Here is a 12,267-nt window from a genome sequence, read left to right on the forward strand (position 1 = left end):
TTCATGAGACTTAAACTTCCAGGAGAATTTCATGCACATGTCAAAATTAACAGCCATGTCCCAGGAACCCTGAGGAGGGAGACTTTGGAACAAAATAAAATGCAAAATGATTTATGGGGCCAGTGTGGGTCAAGTCCCCCAAAGTCTCTGGTGTGCAGCCCCCAACCCTTAAAAGTATTCGCTCCCTTGGGAAAGTTGGAGTTAGGGCTCATCAAGATAAAAGAATGTTGAGAAATCACTTCCTTGTCTCAATAGGTCATCATCTTGACCACAGAGAACCAGTATTTAAATGATACAAGGTGGAAACAGCTACATTTAGTGTTCCTTCTGTAAGTCCAAAACACACAAAGTGAGGAGTTCCTATGGAGAGCTAGCAAGGCTCAATGGGCAGTAGAGGGTGTGTGAAGAGAAAGTACTGGCCCAAGTCCGACATGGACTCCAAGGGATAAAAACAGTCATTCGCCCTTACCTGTTTCATTCCCAATCTTTTTGCCTTACACACTTCAGGGTTCAAACAGTTAGGTCATAGAAACTCTCACCAGTGTTGGATGTACTATCGTGCTTAGATGTGCTTAAGCACAGGGCCCCATTGGCCGGAGTGAGGGTGGGGGGCATATTCCTGCCAATTTTTTTTTAAGATGGATTTTGTTGATGTGATGAAATTTTAAATGTGAAGGCATTCTGTTTTGGAGCAATTCCAGACATAATGATAAGAGTTGATAGTTGATATGAGAATGTGCCATAAAGCAGGCAGTGTAAGTCTACCAGGCCTACCTCCTTCAGGTCAGATGGGGGGGGCCTTATAATTTAAGAATTATGTCCTAAATCCAGCACTGGCTCTCACAGAGCTGCAAGGCACAAAGCTCAAACATTTTAAGACTACTCAAGAGGAGATGATGATCCTCATCCATCCCTTACCAACTGTAATAGATTCCCTGTCTCCAAACTGGATAGTGCTAATAGTGCCCGGAAGAGACTTTTCCACCTCATTGGTCTCAGCTGTAAACGAGTCCTGCACCTGAAAGAGAAGCAAGGAACATAAAAGAATAATAATAATAATAATAATAATAATAATAATAATAATAATAATAAAAAGAAGAAGAAGAAGAAGAAGAAGTAGAAGTAGAAGTAGAAGTAGAAGAAGAAGAAGAAGAAGAAGAAGAAGAAGGCGGCTCTGGCACAAACCAGTACAGGTGGTCCCGGTGGTAATTGGCACACTGGGTGCCGTGACAAAAGATCTCAGCCGGCATTTGGAAACAATAGACATTGACAAAATTACGATCTGTCAACTGCAAAAGGCCACCTTACTGGGATCTGCGCGCATCATCCGAAAATATATCACACAGTCCTAAATGCTTGGGAAGTGTTTGACTTGTGATTTTTTGATACGAAACCCAGCATATATATCTCGTTTGCTGTATCATACTATGTTGTTGTGTCAATAATAATTATTTTATTTTTATACCCCACCTCCATCTCCCCACAGGGACCCGGGGTGGCTAACATGGGGCCAAGCTCAAAAATAAAGATTAGAAATGTGTGTGTGTGTGTGTGTGTAGGTGGGGGGACCCTCTTTCAACCAATTCTAGTTTTTTCCATTATATAGAATACACTTTCCTTAGTTTTAGCGGGAAAATCTTGCCACTGTTTGTTCATTGGGCTCTGCTTTTCATTCTGAAGGGAAGGGCTATTGCTGAGATGAAAGAAGTACTTTAAATAATCCTGGTATTGTAATTTCGGCTGGTCCAAGATTTTCTCTGTCTGAGAAAATCAAGTCTATATATTGTGCTTTCAGGTCCCTGCTGACTTATTTCTATCTGTGAATTACATACAGTTTCTTAGGCAAATAATATTCAGTCATCATTTGGTCAGTTCCTTCTTCCGAAATACAGTTTACTGGAACTGTCAGAAGGACAAAATTGCAATCACTTATTTTCCTAAGTGAGTTGTACAACATCCATAACATGTGGATATTATGTTTCAAAACTATTATTCTTGGTTCCTTGGAATTACTAAGGTGAAACTGTCTCACCTGGGGCTTCTTCTGCTTTCGCTCCTTTTCTGCCCGACTCAGAAGGAAACCTTCAGCCAAAGCCACGGCCTGGGAACTGGTCTCTGCCCCACATTCCCTCACCCAGCGCTCCATCTCCGCAGGAAGGACGGCCAGGAACTGCTCCAGGAGCACCAGGTCCAACATCTGGGCTTTGGAGTGCTTCTCTGGCTTCAGCCACAGGCGGCAGAGAGAGTGGAGGCGGCTGCAAACCTCCCGGGGCCCCTGAGCCTCCTCATAGTGGAAGCGCCGGAAGAGTAGGCATTGAAGGTCTGAACGGAGCAGACTGCTTTCCAGATTTTGCTTCAAAGGGTCCTTCCAGAATGCTCCACCTCTCTCTGCCCCAATAGCAGAAAATGTTTCTAACTGGAAGCCAGCTGGCTTTTGCCTTTCCATCTTTGTTCAGTGCTTCTCAGGTGCCTCCAAAGTGGATGAAGAGTGTAGCCAAAGGCAAGGATTGAGTGCGCTGAAAGTGCCTGAAAAAAGAAAACAAGATAATAATGAAACTCTCATACTGAGGCTTCTGGGGCAAGACAAATGATTGACCATGAATGTGTGAGGGGAGATGCTGGGATAGGGAGTTAATCAATCATCTGACACCCTGACTGTTTGATGAGTCAGTTCTCTCCGTCTGCTCACCCGAAGGACCACTTGATGCAGCAGCAAAAGTGGCAACCAACAAAACAACAGCTCAGTCGCTGTTTTACTGCTGATCCCAGCAGGTCTACTTACTTTATTTTACAATATATTTACAATTACTGAAAGCCATAACTCTCTGGACACATGACACTTTTCCAATCGCAAGCTTGTCTGTACAAGCAGGCACCTCCTGTATTCCTCAGTTCACGATGAAAGTTCCGGTCAAACGGAAGCCCTGACCTATTGGTCCTGTGAGCAATCAATCAAGCTGGCTTGTGCTTAACCCATGCGCTGCTGGAATGCTCTGCTGGAAACACCCAACAGCATAACTTGATATAACATTTCACTTTAACAACAAAATACACTAACAGAATGTTAAATAGATGGCTGGCTTCTCACTATGGATAGACGGCAAAAGCCTAGATTCAAAGAAAGGATCCTGAACTTCTCACAGAACAAAGTCAGGGTCCTCTCAGTTGTTCCCACCCCCAAATCTCTCTTCTTATTTGTGAATCCACTGCATTCTCAAACTTAGGCTGGATTTACACTACCCTAGCACCCAGGATCAGATCCCACATTATCTACTTTGAACTGGACTATATGAGTCTCCACTGCCATATAATTTGAGATAAGCAGATCATCTGGGATCAGATCCTGGAATATAAAGGCAGTGTAGAAGGTGCCTCAGGTGCCTCCAAAGTGGATGAAGAGAGTATTCAAAGGCAAGGATTGAATACTCTGAAAGTACCTGACAAAAGAAAACAAGATAATAATGAAACTCTCATAATGAGGCTTTTGGGGCAGGATAAATGTTTGACCATGAATGTTTAATAGATGCCTGGCTTCTCTATAGGGATAGAGGGCAAAAACCTAGCTTCAAGAGTCCTAAACTTCTCACAGAACAAAATCAGGGTCCTCTCCGTTGTTCCATCCTGCAAATCCTTCCTATTCCTTTCTCTTATTTTGTGTATCCCTCTGAATCCCTTGTTTTCTCAAACCCAGTCTTTTGACTGTGGTTATTGCAAGTCTTCCCACCCTGCAGACCCCATAGCTCCCACCCAAGAGATTCTGTTGCCTGAAGCTAAGGTCTAGGAAGCCTCCTTTTCTTGACCTTGCAAGAGAAACAGGGGGACCAGCAAAGGGTCTCTTCCACTGAATGTAGAGATCCCTTGATCCAGAGCCCCTTCCTCCTTCCACTAGACAAGGGGGTCTTAAGCCTGCCTCCAATGCTGCCTCCCAAATTCTGCAGGAACAACCCCCTCAGAAGATAATGTTCATGTCCAAAAAACATTCACATCCTTCCCTCTCTCCACCCTCCCTTTCTGGGACAGAAAATGAGGGAGACCACTTTTGGCTCTGTCCCTCGCAAACCCCTCAGAGGAGCCCCTGCAACTGAAGCCCCCTTTGGCAGGAAGGCCCATGCCAACTTTGGCCCTCCCTCCAGGTATTTTGGACTTCAACTCCCACGGTTCCTAACAGCTTACTTACAGTCTAGTAATTGTGGAAATTAAAGTCTAGAACTCCTGGAGGAGGGGGCGAAGTTGGCCCAGGCCTGATTCAAATTGTGTTCTTTTTGTGTTGTCCAAAGCTTTCATGGCCGGAATTGCTGGGTTGCTGTGAGTTTTCTGGGAAATGTGAGTTGTTGGACAGCAGTGTAAGTGGGAAGGCTGTGGATGAAGTCAATAGAATGAAGAAGCAAACATGAAGTGGGTTGCTGTGAGTTTTCCGGGCTGTGTTCCAGAAGCATTCTATCGTGATGTTTCGCCCACATCTATGGCAGCCATTCTCAGAGGTTGTGAGATCTGTTGGAAACTAGCCAAGTGGGGTTTATAAATCTGTGGAATGTCCAGAGTGGGAGAAAGAACTCTTGTCTGAGGAAAGTGTGACTATTGCAATTGGCCAGCTTGATTAGCATTAAATAGCATGGCATATTCAAAGCCTGGCTGCTTCCTGCCTGGGGAAATCCTTCGTTGGGATGTGTTATCTGGCTCTGATTGATTCCTATCTAGAAGTCCCCTGTTTTCTGAAAGTTGCTCTTTATTTACTTCCCTGATTCTAGAGGTTTTTTTAATACTGGTAGTCAGATTTTGTTCATTTATTAGTTTACTTCGTTTATATCCTGCTCTTCTCACCCTGCAGGCGACTCAGAGCGGTGTATAACATATATTTAGGCAAACATTCAATGCCTCAATTATATGAACATTATAAACATAAAATAAAATCATTAAAACAGTAAACATAAAAATAATTTAAAACCAGTAACATTAAACACGATCAATCTAATACACAATTATCACATTGCACCAATCCTTAGTCATAATTCAGCTACTTCATTTCTAACCGAGTCATGACAGGATGCTGGATTGCATTTCTGTCACTCTCTGAAAGCCTGTCTGAATAGCCAATTCTTAACCTGTTTCCTAAATGCCAGGAGGGAGGGGGGCAATCTGATCTCATTGGGAAGGGTGTTCCACAGCTGAGGAGCCACCGCCGAGAAGGCCCTGTCTCTCGTCCCCACTAATCATGCTTGTGAAGGTGATGGAACTGAGAGCAGGACCTGCCCGGCACATCTTAGTGCTCAAACTGATTCATAAAGGGAGATGAGTTTTGATAGGTAAACTGGAGCCATTTAAAGTTTTATAGGCTAAAGCCAGCACTTTGTATTGTTCCCGCTAGCAAACTGGCAGCCAGTGGAGCTGACACAACAGGAGTGTTGTGTGCTCCTTGTACGCCTCTCCAGTAAGGAGCCTAGCTGCCACAAATTGGACTACTTGAAGCTTTTGAACAGTCTTCATAGGCAGCCCCATGTAGAGCGTATTGCAGTAGTTTATTCAAGATGTAACGACAGAGTGGACCATTTTCATGGTTTCCTCCTGTCTGTTGAAAATTGTCCACATGCTTGTGGATTTCAATGGCTTCTCTGTGTAGTCTGGCATGGTGGTTATGAAAGTGGTCCAGCATTTGTGTTCTCAAATAATATGATGTGCCCAGATTGGTTCATCAATGTTTTGCTATGGCTGACTTCTCTGGTTGAATTAGGCAGCAGGTCCAGCTAACACCTCCCAACAAAGGAAGCAGCCAGGCTTTGAAGCTACAACTCTACTCAATGCTAATCAAGGTGGCCAGCTGAAACATTCACACTTGCCTCAAACAGACAAGAGTTCTTTCTCCCACCCTGGACATTATTCCACAGATATATAAACCTCACTTGGTTAGTTTCCAACAGACCTCACAACTACTGTGAATGCCTGCTATTGATGTGGGAAAAACGTCAAGAGAGAATGCTTCTGGAACACAGCCCGGAAAACTCACAGCAACCCACTTCATGTTTGTTTTTTCATTCTATTGACTTCACCCACAGCCTTCCCACTTACATTGCTGTCCACCAACTCACATTTCCTTATGAACATATAGAAGAAATAGGACACTGGAGAGTCTTGTGCAAATTGATTTTAAGGGAGTAAGCTGCTCCCTTAAGCTGCTATCTGGTATTTTCACTTACATATGCTTGTTTAAAGTAAAGGTAAAGGTTTCCCCTGATGTTAAGTCCAGTCATGTCTGACTCTGGGGGTTGGTGCTCATCTCCATTTCTAAGCCGAAGAGCCGGCGTTGTCCGTAGACACCTCCAAGGTCATGTGGCCGGCATGACTGCATGGAGCGCCGTTATGTTCCCGCCAGAACGGTACCTATTGATCTACTCACATTTGCATGCTTTCGAACTGCTAGGTTGGCAGGAGCTGTGGCTAACAGCGGGCGCTCACTCCGCTCCCAGGATTTGAACCTGGCACCTTTCGGTCCACAAGTTCAGCAGCTCAGTGCTTTAACACACTTCGCCACCGGGGCTCCCCATGTTTATAGAAAGGCACTATTTGGAAGAAACTAAAGGTCTGTAGCTTTACCTATTGATACTTCTGCCTTCAACCCTCATGCAGATATTTACAGAGTAGAAATTAAAGTTTAAAGTCCTGGATAAGGATACAATGCATTTCTCAATTCCCACAGGGGAGAAACCATCAAATATTGGGAGTATGCGAGTTCAGATTTGCATTACATCCAATAATTAATATGGGGTGGATTTCCTAAATGCTTTCACTGGATAACTTTGTAGTTGGAAAAGCAATGTCATCAGAGAATCCAGAGAGATGTAAAAATGTTTCAGTGCTTGGAATAGTAATAATATTTATTTACATCCCGCCACCATCTCCCTGAAGGGACTCCACAGTACACATATAACATACAACGGGTAAAAATGGTACAAAAGTATAAAACAAGTCATATAAAATTATAACAACAACCCCCGTCAACACATATAGCATAAAATCAGAATAATACAATGTTAAAACAACAGTAGATAATTGCAATCATTTCACAAAGTGCCAAATGGGCCCATTTACAAGTTTCACTCAGTGCACTTTGCCCAGCTCATTTTATGTTTTTATTGCTGTGTTTTTCATGTGTTTTATAATGATTGTGATTTTTTAATGCCTTTTAAATTTATTTGTGTGTTTTTGTATTTGATATTTGTATTTGATATCACTGTATGCTGGTTTTATATCTGTAAGCCGCCCCGAGTCCCTCTGGGGAGATGGTGGCGGGGTAGAAAAATAAAATTATTATTATTTATTATTATTCAGCCTACTCAAGGTCAAAGGCCTGTCTGAACATCCATGTTTTCAGGTTGGAATTGAAGGATTGAAAGGTGGGGGCTAATCAAATGCAAAGAAATAGCTATTCCTCTTTTCAAAAGAGAATTTCTTTTTCTCTCTGAAATGTTAAGAGGCTTCCAAATACTGCATTATATATAATCCTGAATTTGGGTAGATAAAACAGTGATATTTCTTTCAAAGGAAGGTAAATGAAGTGAATTTGGGATAAGAAATATACAAATCCAATATGACAATGCGGTCTGGAGAGAGAAGCTGGGATATAAATTAAGCAAGTTGAAGAGCAGCTGGCAATTAGGAGCTGCTAGCAATTAGGAGATGGAGTGGCACAATGGGCTAAACCCTTGTGCTGGTTGAATTGCTGACCTGATGGTTGGTAGTTCAAATCCATGAGATGGGTTGTGTCCTTATCCGTCAGCCCTAGCTTCCCATGTGGGGACATGAGAAAAGCCTCCCAGCAGGATAGTAACATTCACACTTGCCTCCAACAGACAACAGAGTTCTTTCTCCTACCCTGGACTTTCCACAGATATATAAACAGCACTAGTCCAATTTCCAACAGACCTCACAACCTCTGAGGATGCCTGCCACAGACTTCGGCAAAACGTTAGGAGAACATGACCAGACTGCCCAGAAAACTCACAGCAACCCGATGTTCTTTTTGGCTGTGACTGTGGTTATTGTAGGGCTCCCCCCCCCCCCCCCCGCAGGTCCCACAATCTCAAGTGGTAGTAGTCCATCTTTTCATGATACCTTAATAAGAAGAGATTATATAAGACCAGATAAGGTAGGCAGCAGGATCCCTGGAGGGAAGAGTAGTTCCCTTGTCCCTTGAATATTGCCCTGGCCCGGACTGAACCTCCTTGATTCGTGTCTGGGCAATGCTATCTACAGAACCACTAACCAACAAATGCTACATTCAGCAAAGGACAAGAAGGATCATCTCGCCTCTGCAGGAGTCTCCTGTATCCCATGGAGCTGTGGACAAGTCTACATAGGGGACCACCAAACGCAGCAACGCCCAGACACGAATCAAGGAACATGAAAGACACTGCAGACTGATTCAACCAGAGAAGTCAGCCATAGCAGAGAACCTGATGAACTAACCTGGATACAACATATTATTTGAGAACACAAGGCCACTCTAACAACCACCATGTCAGGTTAAACAGAGAAGCCATTGAAGCAAGCATATGGACAATTTCCAAAAAAGGATGAAACCATGAAAATGAACAAAATCTGGCTCCCAGTATTCAAAAACTCTAGAATCAGGACAATAAATAAAGCAACACTCAGAAGACAGGGAAATTCCAGACATGAAACAACCAGGGCCAGCTAACACCGCCCAACAAAGGATTCCCCCAGGCAGTAAGCAGCCAGGCCTTGAAGATGCAAGGCCATTCAATGCTAATCACTGTGATTAATTACAACATTTATACCAACAGACAAGTTCTTTCTCCCACCCTGGACCTCATTCCACAGGTAAATAAACCCCACTTGCCTAGTTTCCAACAGACCTCTCAACCTCTGAGGATGCCTGCTATAGATGTGGGTGAAACGTCAAAAGAGAATGCTTCTGGAACATGGCCAGACAGCCTGAAAAACTCACAGCAACCATTCATTATTACAGTAGAGTCTTGCTTATTCAACTTTTGCTTATCCAGCATTCTGTATTATCCAATGCAGTCTGCTTTTTAGTAGTCAATGATTTCAATACATTGCAATATTTTATTGCTAAATTCTTAAATACAGTAATTACTAAATAATGTTACTGTTTACAGAACTGCGTTTTCTGTCGATTTGTTGTAAAACATGATATTTTGGTGCTTTATTTTCAAAATCATAACCTAATTTGATGTTTAATATACTTTTCCTTAATCCCTCCTAATTGTCCAACATTTTCGCTTATCCAATATTCTGCCGGCCCCGTTACGTTGGATAAGGGAGACTCTACTGTATTATTATTGTTGTTGTTGTTATTTTACAGGGGGTTCTGGAAAGACTTGGGCTAAACATTTGGGCTATATTTCCACCATTCCTGATTTAGATACGATTTATTTTGAAACTTTCATCATTATATAGTTTTTGAAGCAAAAACAAAATAGCTGTTGTCTTTAATTACATTGCAGTCAATGTGAGAAAGAAGCCGGACTTGGCCACAGTGGTCCATGCTCTTGTTACATTCCGATTAGACTACTGCAATGCACTCTACGTGGGGCTGCCTTTGAAGACAGTTCGGAAGCTTCAATTAGTCCAATGGGAGGCAACCAGGTTGTTAACCAGAGCGGCGTACAGGTAGCGCACTAATCCTCTGTTACGTCAGCTCCACTGGCTGCCGATTAGCTACCGAGCACAATTCAAAGTGCTGGCTTTAGCCTATAAAGCTCTAAATGGTTCTGGCCCAGCTTACTTGTCCGAACGTGTCTCCCGCTATTATTATTATTATTATTATTATTATTATTATTATTATTATTATTATTATTATTAACTGCATTTCTATACTGCTTTTCTCACCCTTGGAGGGGACTCAAAGCGGTTTACAACATAATAAATGGCAAAATTTAATGGCTTACACACACACACACACACATATATATATGTATCACATATTTAAATAAAAAACATACAACTGTAGATTAAAGCAATTAAAACTATAAAAACATCAAACATCGACATATGTATGAAACATATTACAGCAATTAACATAGGTCCCTTCTCTATCCCCACCACCATCCGCCATCTCCCTCTCCATAGAGTTTCAACCTATCTTTATATACCCTCCCTGCTCCCAAAGGGAGCAAGATGGTGGAGGCCCTCGTAATTTAAGATCTCCAGGGGAGGCCCTGCTCTTGGTCCCACCAGCCTCACAGGTGCGGCTGGTGGGGACGAGAGACAGGGCCTTCTCAGTGGTGGCTCCTCGACTGTGGAACTCCCTCCCTAGTGACATCTGGCAGGCTCCATCCCTTTTGAGTTTTAGAAATAAAGTGAAGACCTGGCTATGCGAGCAAGCGTTCACAGAATAGGTTTTGTTGGTTTCAACTCGGTCTGGACTAAGGTTTATGTATAAGGTTTTGTGGATGCACTCCCCCTGAAGACACAGGTTTGCAGTCTGGGTGTTCTCCTGGACTCATCGCTGAGCCTGGAACCCCAGGTCTCGGCAGTGGCCAGGGGAGCCTTCACACAACTCCGCCTTGTGAGCCAGCTGCGCCCGTTCCTTGGGAAGTCTGACTTGGCCATGGTGGTCCACACTCCGGTTACATCCCATTTGGACTACTGCAACGCTCTCTACGTGGGGTTGCCTTTGAAGACGGCCCGGAAGCTCCAACTAGTACAACGGGCGGCAGCCAGATTAATAACTGGGGCGGCTTACAGGGAGAGTACCACCCCCCTACTTAGCCAGCTCCACTGGCTGCCGATATGCTACCGAGCCCAATTCAAAGTGCTGGTTTTGACCTATAAAGCCCTAAACGGTTCTGGCCCAATCTACTTGTCCGAACGTATCTCCTCCTATGAGCCAGGAAGATCCCTAAGGTCATCTGGAGAGGCCCTGCTCTCGGTCCTGCCTGCCTCGCAAACGCGGCTGGTGGGAATGAGGGACGGGGCCTTTTCGATCGTGGCTCCTCGGTTGTGAAACACCCTCCCCAGAGATGTACGACAAGCCCCAACCCTTTTGAGTTTTAGAAAAGCCCTGAAAACATGGCTATGTGCCAGGCTTTCGAAGATTAAATGATAAAGACGACCCGGACTGATTTACGGCTACAGCACGAGGATTTTGGATGAACGGATTTTTAACCATGTTTTATATTTTTATATTGTTTTAATTGGATTTTCATTGCTATGTTTTAATTATGTGTAGCCATCGAATTGTTGCCAATTGTGTACACCGCCCTAAGTCCCTTCGGGTGAGAAGGGCGGGATATAAATGTTGGAAATAAATAAAAATAAAATGAATGGCTCAAGTATTTTGTATTGTTTTAAATCTGTAAGGTAAAGGTAAAGGTTTTCCCCTGACATTAAGTCCAGCCGTAACCGACTCTGGGGGTTGGTGCTCATCTCCATTTCTAAGCCGAAAAGCCGGTGTTGTCCATAGACACCTCCATGGTCATGTGGCTGGCATGACTGCATGGAGCACCGTTACCTTGCTGGAGCGGTACCTATTGATCTACTCACATTTGCATGTTTTTGAACTGCTAGGTTGGCAGGAGCTGGGGCTAACTGGGCGCTCACTCCGCTCCCGGGATTTGAACCTGGGACTTTTTGGTCCTCAAGTTCAGCGGCTCAGCGCTTTAACACACTGTGCCACCAGGGGCCACTTAAATCTGTATTTAACTGCTTTATGTTTTATTCTTTCGTGTTGTTGTGTATTGGCATCGAATTCTGCCAGTTTTGTAAGCCACCCTGAGTCCCTCTGAGTGAGAAGGGCGGGATAAAAATGATGGAAATAAATAAATAATAAATGATTATCTTGACTAAATGCATCTTACAGGCCCCACAGCTCCCAACCAGGGTATTTTGGTGCCTGAAGCCAAGGCCTGGGAGGCCTCCTTGTCCTGATTCCTGCAAAGAAGCAGCGGGAGCAGCAGAGGGGCTCTTCCTCTTCCTGTGGGGCAGGCACTGAAGGCCTGGGCCGCCTTAGAGGCCTCCACAGCCCCCTCCTCCCTCCACTGCCGCCTCCAAAGCTGTGCCGCCTGAGCCTTACTGGTGAAGGCCCTGCCTGCTGGCCCAGACCCTCACTGGCCACTCCCTCCCCGCCCTCCGGCCCTACCTGTCAGCCCTGAAAGGAGCCTCCAAATCCCCTCAGAAGACGACGCCTGCGCCCAGAAGACATTCCTCAGGAGGGACCACTTCCGGCCCCGCCCCCGCCAACGCCTCCGAGGAGTTACGCAGCGGAAACCGGAAGGGGAGGCGCTTCCT

General features: G+C 44.3%; 1 protein-coding gene across 1 annotated transcript in view; it reads right to left on the reverse strand.

Moving 5' to 3' along the window:
- LOC100559680 (zinc finger protein 208) overlaps nucleotides 1-12,252 on the reverse strand; it is a 52,379-nt gene extending 40,127 nt beyond the window's left edge. Inside the window, 3 exon segments of the mRNA XM_062969271.1 lie at nucleotides 919-1,018; nucleotides 2,033-2,526; nucleotides 12,119-12,252. Coding sequence (XP_062825341.1) covers nucleotides 919-1,018; nucleotides 2,033-2,446 — 514 coding nt within the window. The 5' untranslated portion in view covers nucleotides 2,447-2,526; nucleotides 12,119-12,252.
- Between the last annotated feature and the right edge of the window lie 15 nt (nucleotides 12,253-12,267).

Source organism: Anolis carolinensis, chromosome 2, assembly GCF_035594765.1.
Source record: "Anolis carolinensis isolate JA03-04 chromosome 2, rAnoCar3.1.pri, whole genome shotgun sequence".
Classification (NCBI taxonomy): Eukaryota; Metazoa; Chordata; class Lepidosauria; order Squamata; family Dactyloidae; genus Anolis; species Anolis carolinensis.